This window comes from Lissotriton vulgaris, chromosome 5 (genome assembly GCF_964263255.1).
Source record: "Lissotriton vulgaris chromosome 5, aLisVul1.2, whole genome shotgun sequence".
In the NCBI taxonomy this organism is placed as follows: Eukaryota; Metazoa; Chordata; class Amphibia; order Caudata; family Salamandridae; genus Lissotriton; species Lissotriton vulgaris.
This window is the reverse complement of record NC_141693.1, coordinates 355,153,652-355,171,517: the sequence shown is the minus strand read 5'-3', so window position 1 is coordinate 355,171,517 and position 17,866 is coordinate 355,153,652. Positions and strand designations below refer to the sequence as shown.

Here is a 17,866-nt window from a genome sequence, read left to right as displayed (position 1 = left end):
GTCAGCGCGCGGAGGCGGCGTCTATGTACTCCAGCGACGTCATCACGGCGCACGACGCCGACGACGGTGGCGGAGCCGCAGGGGACGCCTGCAGACGACGCCTACCGACGCGCAGGGGTACTGCTACGCAAAAGTTTCCGGATCCAGACTGACGCCTGGGGATATTCTAAGGTAAGGAATCTAACACTAACTAATGTTTCTTACAGATATATCGTTACCGAAGGTAAGTAACTTGTTCAACGTGTCCATTTTAAATTCTTGCTTAGAATATACGTTACCCCCGAAATGACTCACAAAATAGACCCAGACAGGCCCCACTGTTGCGTGCAAGCCGATTGAGCGCACATTACCTGGACATGTTGCAGAATAAGTGAAAATTGGGCCGCAATATACTGAACACTTGGGAGAATGGTTGACTTAGACCTTGACCCTGCTCCAGAAGTATCATTACTGGGATATGTACAAAATATCCCCCCCAAGCCGGTCCGGAAATTCACGGCCATAGGGTTGCTGTTAGCCAAGAGGGAAATAGCTCTCAAATGGGGGAGAAAGGTTGCCCCGACATGTAAGGAATGGCTAAGTAGTCTGGCATATTGCAACACCAACTACGATTTATATGCCTCCACTTTGCCCAGCCCCTCACGCCCGTGAGAGATATGAGGCCCTTTTAAACAGTAAACGGCAGCGACCTAGTCACCACCTGCCACACAGTACGCTGTCTAGTGCCAGCAAGTATTGGCTGATCCACTAAAGACTGTACATTGGGTATAGAACTAGGATGTTTAAATTGAATGTATGATTTTTCTTCTTACGCTGTGGTGTATTTTGCATTGTTGCAATACATTGCTGTTGTGGTTGGTGAGATTACAGATCAAGCAATTTAAATGCTGATGGGCAAATTCTGATTAAACTATTGTGAAGATAAATGTCATGCAACGCACAAGTCTCTATTATGCACTGAAGTGTTACAAATAACATGGTCTTGGGGCAGGAAAACGTGTTATACTAAATTCTGAAACTGGTAAATAAAGTTTAAAAAAAAGTTCATCTGATTAGACTTTGTATACTTTTAGTGCCACATAGGCACTTAATGCCACATAGGCACTTTAGTGTTTTTGGGAAGAATGATCTATTTCAGTGTTGCTTAAGAGTCTTCTCACTGCAAAGAGAAAATGGCAGTCTAATCCGCTTGATTGATAGTTTCTGGTATTGAATGCTGCAGTCAGTATGGCTATCTTAGAAGTCAAGAGCATTTTGTTTTCTATAAGTCACTCCCAAAATAATCCACATTGGTATCGGCAGCCATGCAGAAATCTACAAAGATGCTCGATGAGCAATAGTTGACAGTATTTGGAGCCATTACTGCAAGGATGCCAGTTCAAGACTAATCACAAGTGAATACCCTCTTTAGGAGGTCCTATGATTTTTTTTAATGCAGCTTTTTTAAGGGTGAATATCTTTAGATGTTGCTATTACACTGTAAACAACAAGCATCCTCAAAGAGGATCTGATGCTTCAGGTAGAAAATAACTTAACACTGATTTTTATATTATTTTTTCCTTGGTCATGCATCTAGTAGGAATGTGAATTGAAAGTTAGGAGAACTAATTGAGGCCTGTTAGTTCTACTTGGACCAAAGAATTAAATACTAATGTATTATCCTCCTTGGAGAATGTGCTGTATGCATCAGACATTCTGTTTAGTAACGAAGTGGAGTAAAATAATTGTGCTTTGGAGAGAGAAGGAGTGTGACTGCCCCAATTGAAGTAGAACAGTAAAATCTGACTAACATACCACGGAATGGTAAACCGATTCTGGATCACTGTGTTTTTTCAAGTACAAAACCAATGCTTGAGAGCCAGTCTTATGATTTCATAATTATTTCTCATGGATACATCTTCCAAAAGAAACCTCTCTTAATGAATATCCCCCATGCGCCAGTCCGGATCAGAAGCTATTTTCCCAGCAGTTGCTCTCTGGCATCACCGGGAGGCACCATTTGATTTCAGCAGCATATCCAGTCCCCTCTATCTTTGCTGGCTCGGCTGCTTCAAAGCCACTCTGTTCCCCACCTTCCTCCCCTTTAATCTTCCACCTTCTAGTGGGGTGGTGAAAGTTTCTCCAATTTTTCCACCGTTTGGGAGAAAGTCATAATGGATTGCTGTCTTGTCCAGCTAATACACAAGGTGTACACTTTTCCTAATCTGTCGTCCCCATTGGGCTACTCTCCTACCACCACATGTTCTCCAGCACATGCATCAATTTTGGAGGCAGATGTTCTTCCACTGCTTAACAAATGGAGGCCACAGAGGTGGTACTTCTTGAAAGAATGGCCAGACCGTTGTATTCCCTTCTATTACTTACTTCTTTGGAATGAGAGAAGTCTGAAACCCATCCTTGACCTCTGCTTCTTGAACCTATTCATTCAGCAAGACAAGATGTTGTAATTGAGCCAGGTGTTGCTGTACCTTAATGTGGGGATTGGCTGGCTCCCCTGGGCCTCCCGGACACCCACTTTTAACTTTCTGCCTTTCTGCCCTCCGACGTTACCCGAGGTTCACAGTGTGGTCTCAGTTTATGGTGTTATAGTTTAACCTGACAACAGCACCAAATTTTCTCTTTTCTCTATTAAGTTTTCATCAGTAATATGAACCATGAAAACTGCTACAGGATTAAATGAGTGACATGTTTCCACTGCACTATCGCAACACATTTCTTCTTGAAAATGCAGCAGTTGTGGCAGCTTCACTACATAGTAGGAGTGCATTTTTCCCATACTTGGACAACTGGCTGGTGAAAACATGTTTCCTGTGCTGGTCAAGGATCATCTTGGGTGTACTATAACTCTCTTCCATGATATGGTTGTTGCCATCAACTCCTGGATAGCTCTCGCAGAGCTTGACTTTCATATGGGTGGTGCAGGACTTGACCTACATGAAAGCCTTTCCTTCTCAGAGGATTGTACACAGATCCTGGTTCTGCAAGTCCTAAGCCAGCTGGGCTTGATGGCCTTGTGCGTACTTTTAGTGCTACTCCCCATATGGCAGATGAGGCCTTCAGTGGCACCCGAGAAAGCAGTGGTGCAGCACTTTTCCAGTCATTTCATCAGTATTTGCATTGGTGGATGATCCACTCCAACACTTTTGGTGGCTTGTCTCTTCAGCCCAGCACAGGCTACCACGGCGATGGACGCCGTCTTGCTTAGCTTGGGTGCACTTTAGGGTGACATGACAGTGCAAGGTCTTTGGTCAATATCAGAGCATAGCCTGCTTATACATATGCTGGAGCTGCAGGTGGTCTTTCTTGCTGTGCAGCAGTTATCCCTTGCATTTCAGGTATCACCATTCAGGTTCTGTCAGATTAACACCACCACTGTCCATTATATTAACAGACAGGGTGATGTGGGGTCAAGGACCATGTGTGGAGAGGTCATTCACCTGTGACAGTGGGTGTAGTGATGGGTAATTTCCCTTGGAGCAGCTCATCTTGCAGGTTCCCTCCACATGAGAGCAGGTGTTCTGAGCCTCCTCTTTGAGGACCATCAGTGAGAACTACATTGCAAAGTGATCAACATGATACTCTCCACTCTGGGCGTCCTTACGCACACTGGGCGTCCTTACATGCAACTTTTTTCCGGGACAGGAAATGTCCTCAGTTTAGTGCCATACACTTTTGTCCAAATTGAGTACAGGAGAACTGCTTTAGATTCAGTTTTCCTCAGGGCTTGAAATACGTTGAAGCACAAGTATAAAAAAGCGAAGCAGAATTCGCCTCACCACTTACTACAAAAGAGAAGGTGCAAGGGTTTCAAGGTTTCCTCACTTCCTTGTGGTCACTGGCCAAGGGACCAATTCCTCAGCTAATCCTAATGTGCCAGAGTTTCCCTGGTCATTATCTACCCTGCAACAAATCGAGGCCTTCAAAGAGGCCATTCTGCAAATCTTTAGTGTGCTTCCAACTCAATCTGGCACACCTTTGGGACTCATGGAAATGGAAAACCTTCCATTTGTATTACCCTGCACCTCTATCCTGTGGGACCCATTACTTGTACCAAACAGACTCCAGTACAGACTTACACTCCAGCCTACACTGGTCCCAGAATGCCATTACTGACTCCATCGATACTGCTTCCCCGAATCTAGTACCGATTCCTCTGGTGCTGGTTGATGGTCCAGTGCTGAAACCAATATTTGGTCCCAAACCAACATCTGCCTGGGTTCAAGCGTTGTTGCGCTGCCAAATTACAAATGCACAACCACTTATCCTGCAGCCTAACTAAACAGTGCCTCTACTGCATCACAACGATCAGCAGAGGCTTCATTTTCTTTTTTGCTGCGAGTTTGATACTGTGCGAAAACAAGGTACACTTCAGGATACTAGTGATGATGATGAGGGGTGTGACATGCTCTCCCTTAATTATACTGAGCATGCCTCCTTTAAGACCAGAGCTTGGCTCGCCACATCGGCCAGCAGTGGAAGAAAGTGTCTTGTTTGCTGTGGTGGTTTGCAGGGCAGCTGAAGTACTTGAATTACAGCTGCCCTCCATTAAGACTAAAATTAATGTTCTAACAAATTGTGGAGCCTGGGCCAGAAGAATCAGAGCCCATGCTTCCTTTTAACGTAGCCCTCACAAATATTTTGGTACCTAATTGGTCGAAACAAATGTTCTTGCCCACCTATTGACAAGTAGCAGGCGTCCTAGGCAACGCCTAATGAGGCAGATGTTCTCACCAAGCACCCTGTTGTGGAGAATCTGATTGTACCGACTAAGAGTAAGGTTAATCCTAATTTATTTCTGACCAAATCCCCAGATGGAAACTGATTGATGACTTTGCCCAGCCTATGTTTTCTCCTGCCTAGAACTGAGATCCGTAAACACAGTATGTCTGATGGGCTACTATACATATGCCCTTTTGGGACGTGGCCAGAGAGATCTTATCAATCACCCAGGAGGACCTCAGGGTCTCTTTGGCTCAGAAGATTTATGACTGGCAGAACATAAAGAAGTACGTCACCTGTACTGTCTTGGATACCTGGGAATCCATTGGCAGGGCCTTGAGTACCAGTTTTGTGCTTTGCATACTGGGTTTTGCATTTAATAGATCTTTGGACACAAGGCGGACGTCACTCTGGAATGCTTTAAAGATAGTAAAGCTGAAGCTCATTCCTTAAGGCTACTTACTAATGAGAGGCTGCAGAGACAGTGATGCAGCAGACAGCCCAGTCCTTTCGGGCTGGGGTCTCTTAGTCTACAGAAAGCGCCCAAGCCAGCAGGAGCACCAGTTCTCCAACTCAACTTACCCTGATGTAATGGATACTGAACTGCTCTAGTTTGTCCTTCGTGGCTCATGCCAGCTTGTGCGGGGGTGGGGGGTATGGAGGATTCAACACTTACTCCTAGGGTGTCAATACACGTCTTGAAGATGGGTCTTGATTGTTATTCAAACGTGCTGTGCCCTTCCCTTTCCCTGCACCCCCCGATCCCCCCGACCCCAATATTTCTTCTGCACCAAACACATTTTATGAGAGCATGTGTCCATCCGGCTGCAGGAGGTATGTTTGCCTGTTACCATCCAAGTGTTCCATAGAGTGGGTACCGGATTTGGAGAAAGGTGACATTATTTCTACTTCCTCAAAAAGGACTTGTGACCCCTGAATTAAAAAAGGTCACATTGGCCTAGATCCTTTCTACTCTGGTACTGGACTTGATGGTGTCCTTGTTCTTGCGAGCCACAGATTTTCATTTATTCATCCTGCAGTCCTTCAGTCGTTACCTGTGGTTTTAGTTCGGCCATGCGCATGCACTGGTGGCTGTCCATCTTCGGAGGTCAGGAGTTCCTGTATTCCCATCAATCTGTCTGGTAGATAATGTATCTGCAGATTCAGCATTGCCTTCCCAACGATCTGTGCTATGGAGTGGCATTTCTTTAACATCTAGAATGGTTCCAGATTAGTGATCAGCACACTGTAACCAACAATTATTCATGTTCCACATCTGATATTGTGGAAAGGGAAAGAGACAAACTCATGTCCACTATAAAAGGTGGCACTTATATGGTTTGTCACTTTTGGGGCGATATGGAGCTAATGCAAATTCACTGAACATCCCCTATCAGTGGATAGGAGCATGCTACAAATTTCTCCACATCCATGTTTAACTATATGCTTGGGTGAAAAGCCATGTTTTCAGTTTTTTCTAAAGCACATGTCTGTTTTTTGTTTTATTGTAATCGGCAAAGAATTCCAAAATTGGCATCTTTGTATGGAAAAATGCAACACCCCCTCCTTTTATGTCTGAATCTGAGGACCACCAGTAGATTCATTTGCACAGATCTAAGGGTGCACTGCGGTGAGATTCTATGAATCCTTGACGATATGTACTTGGAGCCTATGCTGTGAATAGCTTTAAAAGTGATGCAGCCTATCTTAAACATGGATCGCTGCTCCACCGGGAGCCAGTGAAGCTCCTTTATCAGAGGCCTAACATGGTAGCGCCTAAGTTGTTGGTAGATGATTCTGGCAGCTTGGGTTTGTATCACTTGTAATCAATAGGTTTGGTTGCACGCAAGACCTAAAAAAAAGTATAACTTTCCAAAGTTTCCGTAGTTGGAGAAAACAAAAGTGACTGAACTTATCTGGGATCTCAAGGAAAGGTCCACGTCTATTTGAATGCCGAAGCTCTCTATGGTGCTCTTAGGAATAGGTGCAGAGCCTGGCTCCAGAGGCTAATGATCAGGGGTCCAGTGGAAGAGTTTATTATTGTGGATAACAATCTCTTTTCTCAGAGTTGAGTTTTAATTGGTTTCAGTTCATCCAGTTCCTAATGTACAACATGGTGTTCCTTAGAGACTGTTTTAGTCAGCTGAGTCATTGATAGTAAAAATCAGCTGCATATCATCTGTATAGTTAGATTTTTACCTTTATTTGTTGAAGCGTGCCTATTAGGTGACTAATATAGATATTAAAAAAATAGGGAGACAGAGAGGCGCCCTGCAGTACTCCACAGTTCATGCTAATAATAGAGCTGTGGGGCAGTAGCCAGACAGATTGCCTTCGATCCTTTAGAAGGTATTTCAACCAATTTAAGACAGCACCTCGAAGACCTGCTGCAGCAATGCGATCCATCGGGTTGTCATGGTCGATGGTATTGAATGCTGCTGATAAATCCAATAGGATCAAGGCCTGAGTGCAGCCCTCATCAGCCTTTCCTTTTAGGTCATCGATAATGGCTAGGATGATGGATTTAGTGGAATGGGAGGGCCAAAACCTGCCTGTTGGAGTCTAAAAATGGGTTTCTTCTGTGAAGGAGCTTAGATGTTTGACTATATGTGTCTCTAGGAGTTTGGCCAGATAGGGGAGACGAGATATACACCTGTAATTATCCAACTTGTAGGGGTTTTACGCCTTTTTTTATGTAGTGGAATGATCACTGCTTCTTCAAAGGGCGACGGCACAATTCCTTGAGTTAGGGCTGAGTTTAATAATGAGTGGATAATCTTTGGAAAAGCTGTGAAAAGTAGTTTTTGTGTATTGCGGGGGCGGCGGCAAACAACTTTGGGAGAACCCGGTTTTAGTCTGTTAAGTACTTCTATAAGTTGTTGTTTGTTTAAGTAAGGGAAAGTGGCCATTTTATTATGGTTGTTGGTTTCTGGAACATTTTGCATATCCTTGAGGCTAGAACCTATGAATTCTTGTATTTTCTTAATTTTGTCTAGGAAAAAGAAATTTAGGTTGTTGCATATTTTCAGTGAGGTAGTAATAGGGGGGTTACTCGATCAGGGTTGGAAAGATCTCTTACTATGTTGAAGATGTCCTTAGTTTTGTTGTCAGAATTAAAGACTTTATAAGAGAAAAAAGTTTTTTTAGCCACTAGGATTGCCTTTTTGTAGGCTATCATGCTGCGATGATGTAGCTCTTTGGATTCTGGCTATCAAGATTGAGTTTAGCGTTTTTTTTCTTTTTTTATCAGCAGAAAACCATTTTGACTCTTAATGTTACCTGGTATGAGAAGATTGATGAGTCTTTGGAGGGGCATGAATATTAATGGCCTTCAGTTGCTAGTTGGAGATTTCTTTCTCAAGATTGTCTATGCTGTCTAACACAATGGGTAACTTGAGGGCCAAAGTGTTACAACGGAAATTCGAGTCTATGCAATTCCAATTTCTGGTTGGACCTTTAAGGTACGTCATGAGTTTGGGCAGATTAATATCACTGGTACACTGTCCCTCTGCCCTTTCACCCTTAAATTCCTGCGTCTAGTGTCTGGGGCAATAAGCTACAGAAAAAGACCACAATAATCTGCCCATTTCTTCTATATTTTGGTGGGTTTCTGCAGACATCCCCTTGCTTTAAATATGGGGATCTCCAGTTCCATGCAGAAGTCAAATCCCTTTTTCCAGACCCCCGGTGGGAGGGGAGGGCACTGCCTTCCAGGCCTTGGTTATGTCTTGTCAGGCTTGTTTAACACCCAATGTTTTCACAGCGGGTAGTTTGGTTCATAGCTGAATCAGTGAGACAGAATAGCGGTTGTTGGGGAAGAAACTTTCAGATCCAGTCTAGTATCTCGAAGATATTCATAAGGAGAGAAATCTGAAATGAAATTGTCTGTACCAGAAATAATATTGTTATAGTAAGGTACCATTCAAAATAACATAAACAAGGTTAGGATAGAAGTTTTAACCACATGGCTGCTGCGGGGATTTTTGCGCTGTGCTGCAAATTGCTATTCTGGTGCAGATATGACGAGCTCAGCTCGTCATCAGCACACGACACCCGTGGGTGATGACGAGCTGAGCTCGTCATCAGCAGCGAAAGGGTTAAATTACTATTACAACTGAGCCAAATGCTGATGCCAAGGGACTGTCACATTTGCTTGTGTGTGCCACACTTGAGCCTTCCTTTAATGTTCTCTTCTGTTTCCCTCCTAGTACCGGCACAGTGCTCCTCAGTATGTTGGACCTCCACAACAGTATCCTGTACAACCACCAGGCCCGAGCCCATTCTATCCAAGTCCAGGGGAATTTGCTAATGCCTATGGTAAGACAAGTCTCAGGGAAAATTTCCTTTTCTTTATTCTTTCCCGTGCAGAGGACAAAATCCATTTGTGTAATAAATAAATTGTGTCTTTGTTCAAGGTTTGAAATAGCAGCATATCAAGCTCAGCCTCCGCAAAAGAGAAGGGAAATAAGCTGAATCTCATAGTTGTGAGAAAGCACTAATTGGAAAGACTATCTTTCTAAATGTATTTACTGTGAAATGTATAATAAGACTGAATCACATCTAGTTTAAAAATATTTTTAAAGTGCCCATTGTGTTATCTTGATAAAGGGTCAGTTCCTATTGCAAGCAGCTTACCATCACCTTTTGTGCGTTTCATTTACCCCCGTAAGTGGCATGGGTATGCCAAGATGTGATTCCATGCTCACTGTCTTACTAGAACCAAGCTGTGCCAGTTCTGAGTTGCTTTAGTTCAGGTAGGACCTGGCTTGTCAGTTCGAGCTGGAGTGCTTCCATGAGGAGCAGGGTCAAGACTGATTTGCATTTGGCCGGGTCGACACTGAGGTGGCATGGTGAGCAAAAAAAACAATGGGTTGGAGTGCTACCCTGAGCTATTGCCAGTGGTTACTTATTGCAAGCAGCCTCCCATCACCTTTTGTGTGTTTCAAGAGGAGCCATACCTCTTTCCACCATTTTATAACTAACAGTTTTTGTTTAACATCTTAAAAGGTAGTCCAAACAGGTCACATACAGGTGGGATATCTGAGCTACTTGGTCATATAATTGACGTTAATTAGTGCCATTTCACTAATAGACGTTTGCCCAAACTCCATTCTTATTTCAGCAGTGGAACGTTTTCTTTGAGTACAATTTTTTACGTCATCTTCTATTTTATCCAAGTTAGTATTTGATTACAAGTACCATATTAGATCTGCCTATATTTGAGCTTGTCTTATTTTTACATTAGGGGCATTTTGAAAAGTTAACATACAGGGACCTCCACATTTAGCATTACAGCGTTTCACCTGATTATTCATTGCTGGTAATTTTCCAGATTGTACTTATTCCAAGATATCAATATGTAATAACCATTTGTGTTATATTGCCTTTAATTTTCAAGGTTCTTTTGTCACATTTGGCTTGCCAAAAACTATTACTTCGGTTTTTGGCCCTTACTCTGTAATGCATAATCATTGTAACTTTCCAATGGTATAAACCCCACTGGAGGCCACAACTAGCTTGATTCGTCAGAATTTTCTCTAGTCACAAACAAATGCTTCTTGTTGAAAATGCTGGCCAGATTCCACAACTTATTTTAAGGAGAGGATCCACGGCACATTAAGAGTCCCTGAACTTAGTCATCATTCAGGCCCCCAAATACCGTATTTTTCTAGTCACACAGCTCGAACGCAAACTTTATCAGCAACAAAGCCACCATTTTTTTTTGGACAAATTAGATGGCTCCCAATTACAGCAGCCTGGCTTCTGGGTATTTGAATTAATAGTGGGAACTGGGCCCCACTAATAATGTCTACTAATGTGTTGGCTATTATTGAGAATGATACTTTCCAGATACCAAACAACCCGCTTATCACACTATGCACCACATCCCGCGCAATTCAGATGCAAATGTTTGTTTTCAGCTATACTGGCTTTAAAAATTAATTTTTAATTGTACAACTCATTATTTTCATAAAGATTTCCGCAAATAAAATGATACAATATAGTCAATAATCCTTTAAAACTGTGTAAATAACTTGATTTACGAAAATCAGTCTACAATTTTGAAAAAAAAATTCTCTTGATTAAACCAGTGTAGGTGATCATAATACAGGTTCACGTAGTGGTGTGTGAAGTTTAAGCTTAAGAGGACAAATTAAGACTCAGAAGCGCACATCATTAAATATATATATAATTTGTTTTGTATATGAGAGTCTGAATAAATTATGTTCTGTATTGATTCATTACGCCCCTCAAGTGATAGTTATCTCGAGAATGGCAATAAATAATTATAATTTCCTGTGCTAAAAATGTCAGCTGTTCCAACACTATAACAAATCAAGTCTATGTTGTGAGTATCAACCCCTCTTTCCAAGATACAATATAACATGGAAAGGTTTTAGAACCGAGCCTACTTAATGCTAAGGCATTTATCTAGTCTAGGTGCCTACTTACAGCAAATAAGACCTGTGTCACCTTGCAAGCTTTACTTACCAGTCAAGGTGGTAAATAATGTTTTAATTGTTGGAGTGGTATTTTAATCTAATGGGACTCTGTTAGACATTGTCCAATAAAGCTCGATCTTTCTATATACTAAGGACGAAAAGCGGCAACTGGACGACTGATCACCTAACCTGTGGCCCCTTGGTGGCCTTACAGACTTGCCTATCAACATTCAATTTTAAATGTGCTTTTGGTATTTGCGTAGGCGGTACAGCAGGAGAAAATGAGACTGCATCTCTCGGCCTCCCAAAGAGCAGAGGCACTGATCTGATCTCTCGCCTGATGATAGTGACCATCTTTTAGTTACTGAAGCCACTTAGTGTTCCCAGTCGAAACTTTAAATAGAGATCTTTTTCCTACCGGGTAGATATCCTCAATGCAACCGAAAGGGGCCAGATCAGATATAAATGAAAAATAAAGTTTTGACAAGGAACCTAAATGGCTAAAGCTTACTTGTTTTTGTAGTTCCAATATGCCTTCGTTGCCACTTCGAAACTGCCCTTCGTGATAGTTTCAGGATGAAGCCAATATTCTTTCAGGCCAATACTGATCAGAACATCTGACAAATGAATAAACCACTGTAGCTTGTGATAATCTTGCTGCTTCATATTATCTTGTAAAGTGAGTGTATGATGGCAGTTCATCCCTAGAGCATGTGCGGAACCAATATTTTAGTGGAGCCAATGTAATATAATCCTCAATTTTCTCCAGACCTAGATCAGTTCTCAGAGCCAACATTGGCACGCTGCAGCCCTGATACATTAGCGGTCAAATGTAATTATTTTTGGTGGTTTGTAGTTCTGTGGTCTTCTTATGGCCCCAAATCTCAGTGTCGTATAGAAAAGCAGCCCTTGTTTTAATTTTGTAGGCTAACATTGCTGACTTCACTGAGTGAATTGCATCATGAATTTGCAATGTCAACACCGTTCCAGCTTGCTGGGTCATAGTGATGGTACTTTTTGATAACTGAGACAACTTAAGTTTGTCATCCAGTCGGATGCCTAAGTAATCGAAGGTGGATACTTGATTCAAGGGTGTTTTGTAAACTCTGAAAGCGGCATAGCTTTTGCTTGAGAATCATGCATTTTGTTTTCCCAACGTTAATGGACAATTTCCTTGCTGACGAAAGGACTCAAAACCTTTCAGCAGACGGTGAGTGCATTGATATCTGTTCTGGCCAACAGTACATCGTCGTCCGCAAAGAGCAGGATTGGTATTTGGTCATTGCATAATTTAGGTACATCCAGGTTGAGGTCCTTCAAGGCTGTAAAAATATCATTTATGTACCAATTGGAGCGGGTTGGTGCTAGAATGCTGCTAGGATTTACACCTCGCTGTGTTGGTATATCTGTTATGTAATCACCTCTGGTGCTGTATCTCATCCTTGAGGGGTTACCAGAATTCAGTGCAATAAGGAGCTTTAAGATGTTATCAGGAATACTCATTCCACTTAAGATTTTCCATAATGTGGAATGATTAACGATGTTAAAAGCAGTTTGGAGATCGACAAAGGTAAAGTGGTGAAGTTTTCAGGCACGTGCATTTAGAGCAAATTACATTCAATCTTTTGTGTTGAAATTTTTTATTAGAAATTTGAAGACAGAAGTACAGATGCAAATAATCTTAAAACCTGGTCGAGAGTGCTCTGATCCCTCCTAAAGCCTGCTTGATACGGTGATATTGGATCCATTTCTTCCAACCATTAGTGTAGACAGGATAGAAGCAGTTTTCCAAATATTTTACCTAAACCATCAAGCAATGAAATCGGCTGGTAGTTAGTCACAAGGTCTCTCCGACCCTTTTCATGAATAGGCACAAATATTGATTTTCGCCACTATTGTGAAATGTCGCCTAAGGACCAGCTGTTATTAAAGCTACGGGTTAAAACCAGGGACCAAAAAGGTAACTAGTTTAGAAAGACATCTGAGGGAATTTTGCCTGGGCCAGCTGCTTTGTGCAGTTTTAGTGACTTAATTGCTTGTCCGACTACCTCTTCAGTGAATTTTTGCTTTTGCCCACTGATTGTAGGATTTACTAGAGATGGATAGACTGTAATTGAGGATACGTGATGTGAGATCGAGTGTTTTGGGCCTTCATAATTGATAGCTGTTAGCTTGGTTTCTAAATTCCTTATGAGATCTCTACATTGCACTTTGAGTGCCAACTGTTGTTGTTTGATGATGTGGTGCTGGGGCAATAAACCTATTGGGCAGGGGCTCAATATCTTTTTTTTTTTTAATATAGAGCGCTGTAGTTGTTGATCCAGACTTGTGGGCTACTGTTCAGCTCCAGATTCTTTGGGACACCCTCACAAAAGCTTCTAATGATTTCCCTGAATTTCTTTGGGTTTCGTGAGGCTATTGCGTCCAATAGATATTGCCATAGCTTAAGCGAATAGTACTAATTTTTGTGTTTTAATATCCCCTTATACTGTTTCCTTTTCTCAAGAAAATGCTGTTCATTACCTTTGCACAGGTGTCGATTCTTTAAGGCCAGAGACCGTTTTTTTATTATCACACACTCCTCATCTAAACAGTCCTGACCTTCCTGAGAAGGATTCACAAAGGCGGGGTTTGTTTTATACTCTCTCTCCAGAGTTGTTTCTGACAGCAGCTCCTAAAACTTGTGCATTTGAGTCTGTTGCTGCTCCACGTTGTTCAGGGGTGCATTTTATGTTTGGCTACGTAATAATAACGATTTTGAGCTAGTGACGTAAGTGTCAGAATTTGGGTTGTCATAAATCCTAGTTATGTTTTTACTGTTTGAATTAAAGGCAACTTTTTGGCCTCTTACAATTCGAGTAGGAGTTGATGATAAGTAGCATGAATTTGGATGTTCCAAAAGCAGGAGCAATGGATCACGATTACTTTCAAGCCTGCTAATTAGTCCCTTGTCGATATGTGCCATGCTTCCGTGTTTATTGACCTATCAATAACACTTTGTCTGGCACCGGCTCAAAGTGAATTTAGGGAGGTTATCTGATTTGGTTTGGCCATTAAGCGGGCGCAGACCTCCCTTTATTAAAGCTTTGAATATTAATTCAGCTTTCTTTTTCCATTTACAATGATCTATGAGTGGTGGAGGTATCTCCCATGCTCGATTTCCGTCAATTAACAATTGATCCATGAATAGTGAATTCAACTTAGTATTGATATCTCTGCAAACCATTGTGCGGTCTTTCTAAACTGAGAAAGACCTCCCAGCATTGCTTCAAATTGAAGTGTTGACGGTTCTTCAGGGCTTATCGTCGAAAAGTGATCCGTAAGACACACGGTCAGGTTTAAGTTTTGCACAGTCGCCTGGTGGAAAGTATAGGTTTATAATCTCAAGTAACCATGCTTTTCTTTTTAAGTGAACAATTTGAATATGTTTGTTGGGTATAGTGTGGATTGTTTCAGTATTTGGATTGTTTCAGTATTTACAAGAACAGACGTTCTTATCCAAGTGGTAAGGCTTCCCACTGGTCTTCCTTTTTGTTGTTTAATTGCTAGTAGGTGATATGTTGAGTAACCCTCTAAGCCGGATTTATCTATAGACCACTTTTCTTGAAAGCAGCAGATATCTTGTTGGGTTGCAAAGGACAGCCAATCTTTATCCTCTACATTGGATTTTAGACCTACTATTTTCCATCTCAATATTTTACTGCATGTTTTTCGACCGGTTCCCTGTGGAGTTTATCCTACAGGCATCTACTTTTTTGATTAACTAACACAGATGATAGTGGTCTTGATAGTGGCTGAGGAGCTTGATGATATGGATTCTGGACAAGTTATTCACCATACAGAATCTTATACCTGTTGGATTGAATCATTTAGGACGTGACTGAGAGGAGCTTGAAGCCTTTTGCAGCATTTTTCTTCTCTATATGTGTAGCCACCCAAGACCAGCGAGCGAGAAACTCCCTCTGTGTCTCCAGTTTGTTGGAAAGTAACTGTAGGTGAATCCCATGTCCTTGAACAAGGGGACAGTTTCCTGTTCTCATTGCAACCAACTCTACTCATACCCTAGGTATTCAGATTTGAGTAGATTCTCAAGATGCTAGTGTGGGGCGGTATCTTGGCTTTTTCTGTGAGATGTATATGACTCGGGCCCCTTACAGTTCGCCTGCTGGCACGACAAGGGTGTTTAGCTCTTCACCTCTACTCTCCTTCTTTTAATGTAGATGCCGGTCTCCTGAGAGCTAATCTGCAGGATCTGTGGCAACCGTGTACAAATGATTCTAGCTGCTTTGTGTGGGTAAAAATATTTTTTTGCCATTCAGTGCTTGCTGAAATACATGTCCCAGATGCAGGCCAATGAGGCTTCCTTTTACAACATGGCCTGGACTTCCCTGAAGATCTGGGGGCTCATGGTAGAGGTGTCTATACAAATTATTGTTATCACTGTGAAGCAGAATCCTTGCATACACAAATTGTTTATTGGGGCTGATGGGGAGACTTAAAGCTGACCAGTTCTTTGTAAGCTTGTTGACGCGACAGTGGTCACAGCAAAAAGGGCAATTTCTATGAGCTGGGAGAGCGCACTCTCACCGACAATAATCAATGGAAAACTGAACATGGCAAATGGGCACAGGCACAGTACAAAGTGTGTCAATGTAACAGATAAAGGGTGCGAAGGTGTTCTAAATAAGTGGAATTCTTTACTGCTGGCACTGGCTCCAAAATCTGATGACAAGCAACCATGGATGTAAATGCTGAAGGATCAATAATGTATTGAAACTAAGCAGGGCTGCCGTAAATTTGGCAAAAAGCACTAGTAGCTGGGAAAGGCACTTATTTAAGAAACAAGTAGCAACAGTTCATCGCTTTTTGACCTCCACATTCTAAGGTGAGGACCCCCATGTGATTGAATGTATTTTGTTTTGCCTATTGTTTAGGTTGCTTTTAGGCAAATCATTCACTTGAGCGCATTGTATTGCAGATGTGGTACAGACAATGCACACTGTCTGCGATTATAAAGATATTTAAAAAAAAATCCCAATTCATTGGTCATAAACCATTTGAGCTAAACTATTGAAACACTTAGTTTTGTATTTGTTTTGTTAGAAACTGGTTTCCTTGGCAGCAAATGTGAATGAATTTTGAAAGCCATCTTAAATTGAAACGTTTGACCTTCAAACCAGTGTGAATGGGATGAGAAAAACAAGTTCGATATTTTTGAAACCTTCTTATTTGTGTTTGTTTTGAGTCATGACTTTTCATGATTGGTAAAGGAGATGCTTATTGTGAGGTTACAAGTGTCCAAAAAGTCATTAGGCTGTTGGCTTGTCTCATTCTTGGTACTGTTAACTTTTAACCATCTGTCTTACATCCAGGAGTCAATACTTTCCAGACAGTGATGGAGAACCGAGGCTTTTCACCGAATACCAGTGGTATGAAGATAAAGTTGTCTATCGTTGGCGTAAGAGTGCACTAAATGATTGTTTTGTGTATGCTAGTAAAACCTGTTCAAGGCAGGAGTTCATCAAATCAGACCAGAAACATTTGATCCATGGTAAAAACTCAGATTTTGCATGTGCCTTGTTATTTTGGTTTGCTGTCTCGTTCATATGGAAACCTTTCAAGAGCAAAATCAATGTGGTTGTATCCTGAAAGCATGGCCCACGTCACAGCACAACGCTGCCTGCTTACAGATGAAAATCAATCCTGTCCAGCCGATGCTATATTCTCATTGGACCTTGTCAAAATGCCGTGGTTGTCTCCCAGACAAAACAAAAGCAAAGATTATCTAGATTTTAAATTAGCCCTTATATTTGCAGGGAAGCGTGGTAAGGTTTTGGATTCTTGGCTTTAAATAATCCTTCATTGGAAACCTTAATTTGCCCATACATTATTTTGCTTTGCCCAAGAAAGTGAAAACTGCAACATAAAATCAGCGCTACTCTATTGGGAAGGCAAGTAATCTTGACACGACTCTGGGGCAGAACAAATCTACTGGAACTACAGAGGTCGGAGATTGGTCTTGAATTTGGTTTTACAAGAAATGAAGGTGTTACATTCCTAAGACATTTTTTGATAAATGATGTATAAAAGGATGTGTACTACAGATGCTTTGGTTCTTCTTGTGGTTAGTTTCGATGCACTTATGAGATATTTGATCTTTCATTCTGTGACAAGATTCACAATATCATAGAGCATCGTTTATGCCAGTATTGGACAAAAAGCAATGATGATTTTTACAGAAAACCAGGCAGGTTCCAACCATATCATTAGAACATTGGTGATTTGTAGTAGCTCCTGGCCAAGTTTATGGCTAAGGATGTTTTTTGTTTCTGTTTCTCATCTCTGTGACTTACAGCTCTCACTTAACCTTAAATAGCAATAGAGATATTGTGCATTTTTCATTTGGTACCCTATTTGAGGAACATGATGAGAATTATAAATGTATGAAGTATAGATGTGACACAATGAATTTGAAGGGACCAGAGAGAAAGATGAGCTGGATCTAAGCCTTTGTATGAATAGGAATCAGAAGTGTATAATAGGACAAATGCCAACTTTTCAGCAGCAGCAATCGAAACCATTGCCTCTCATGCTTATCAGGAAATTAGAACAGCCCTCCAGAAGGCTCCTTCCCAGCCCACCAAAAGCCAGTGATTGCTTCCACATTTGAGTGCATTATTAGAATAACCAATTTCTTTCAGACC

The 17,866-nt window shown here is 41.6% G+C and overlaps 1 protein-coding gene across 28 annotated transcripts in view; it reads left to right on the top strand.

Annotated features, from left to right (window-relative positions):
- The window catches only part of EIF4G3 (eukaryotic translation initiation factor 4 gamma 3), a 1,432,461-nt gene that overhangs the window by 468,425 nt on the left and 946,170 nt on the right, over positions 1-17,866 (top strand). For 20 of the 28 annotated variants that reach the window (XM_086921648.1, XM_086921654.1, XM_086921652.1 and 17 more), the window contains 2 exons: positions 8,928-9,036; positions 16,535-16,591. In XM_086921648.1, coding sequence (XP_086777774.1) covers positions 8,928-9,036; positions 16,535-16,591 — 166 coding nt within the window. The remainder of the gene's footprint in view (positions 1-8,927; positions 9,037-16,534; positions 16,592-17,866) is intronic. The other 8 variants (XM_086921655.1, XM_086921650.1, XM_086921664.1 and 5 more) reach the window with 1 other exon arrangement.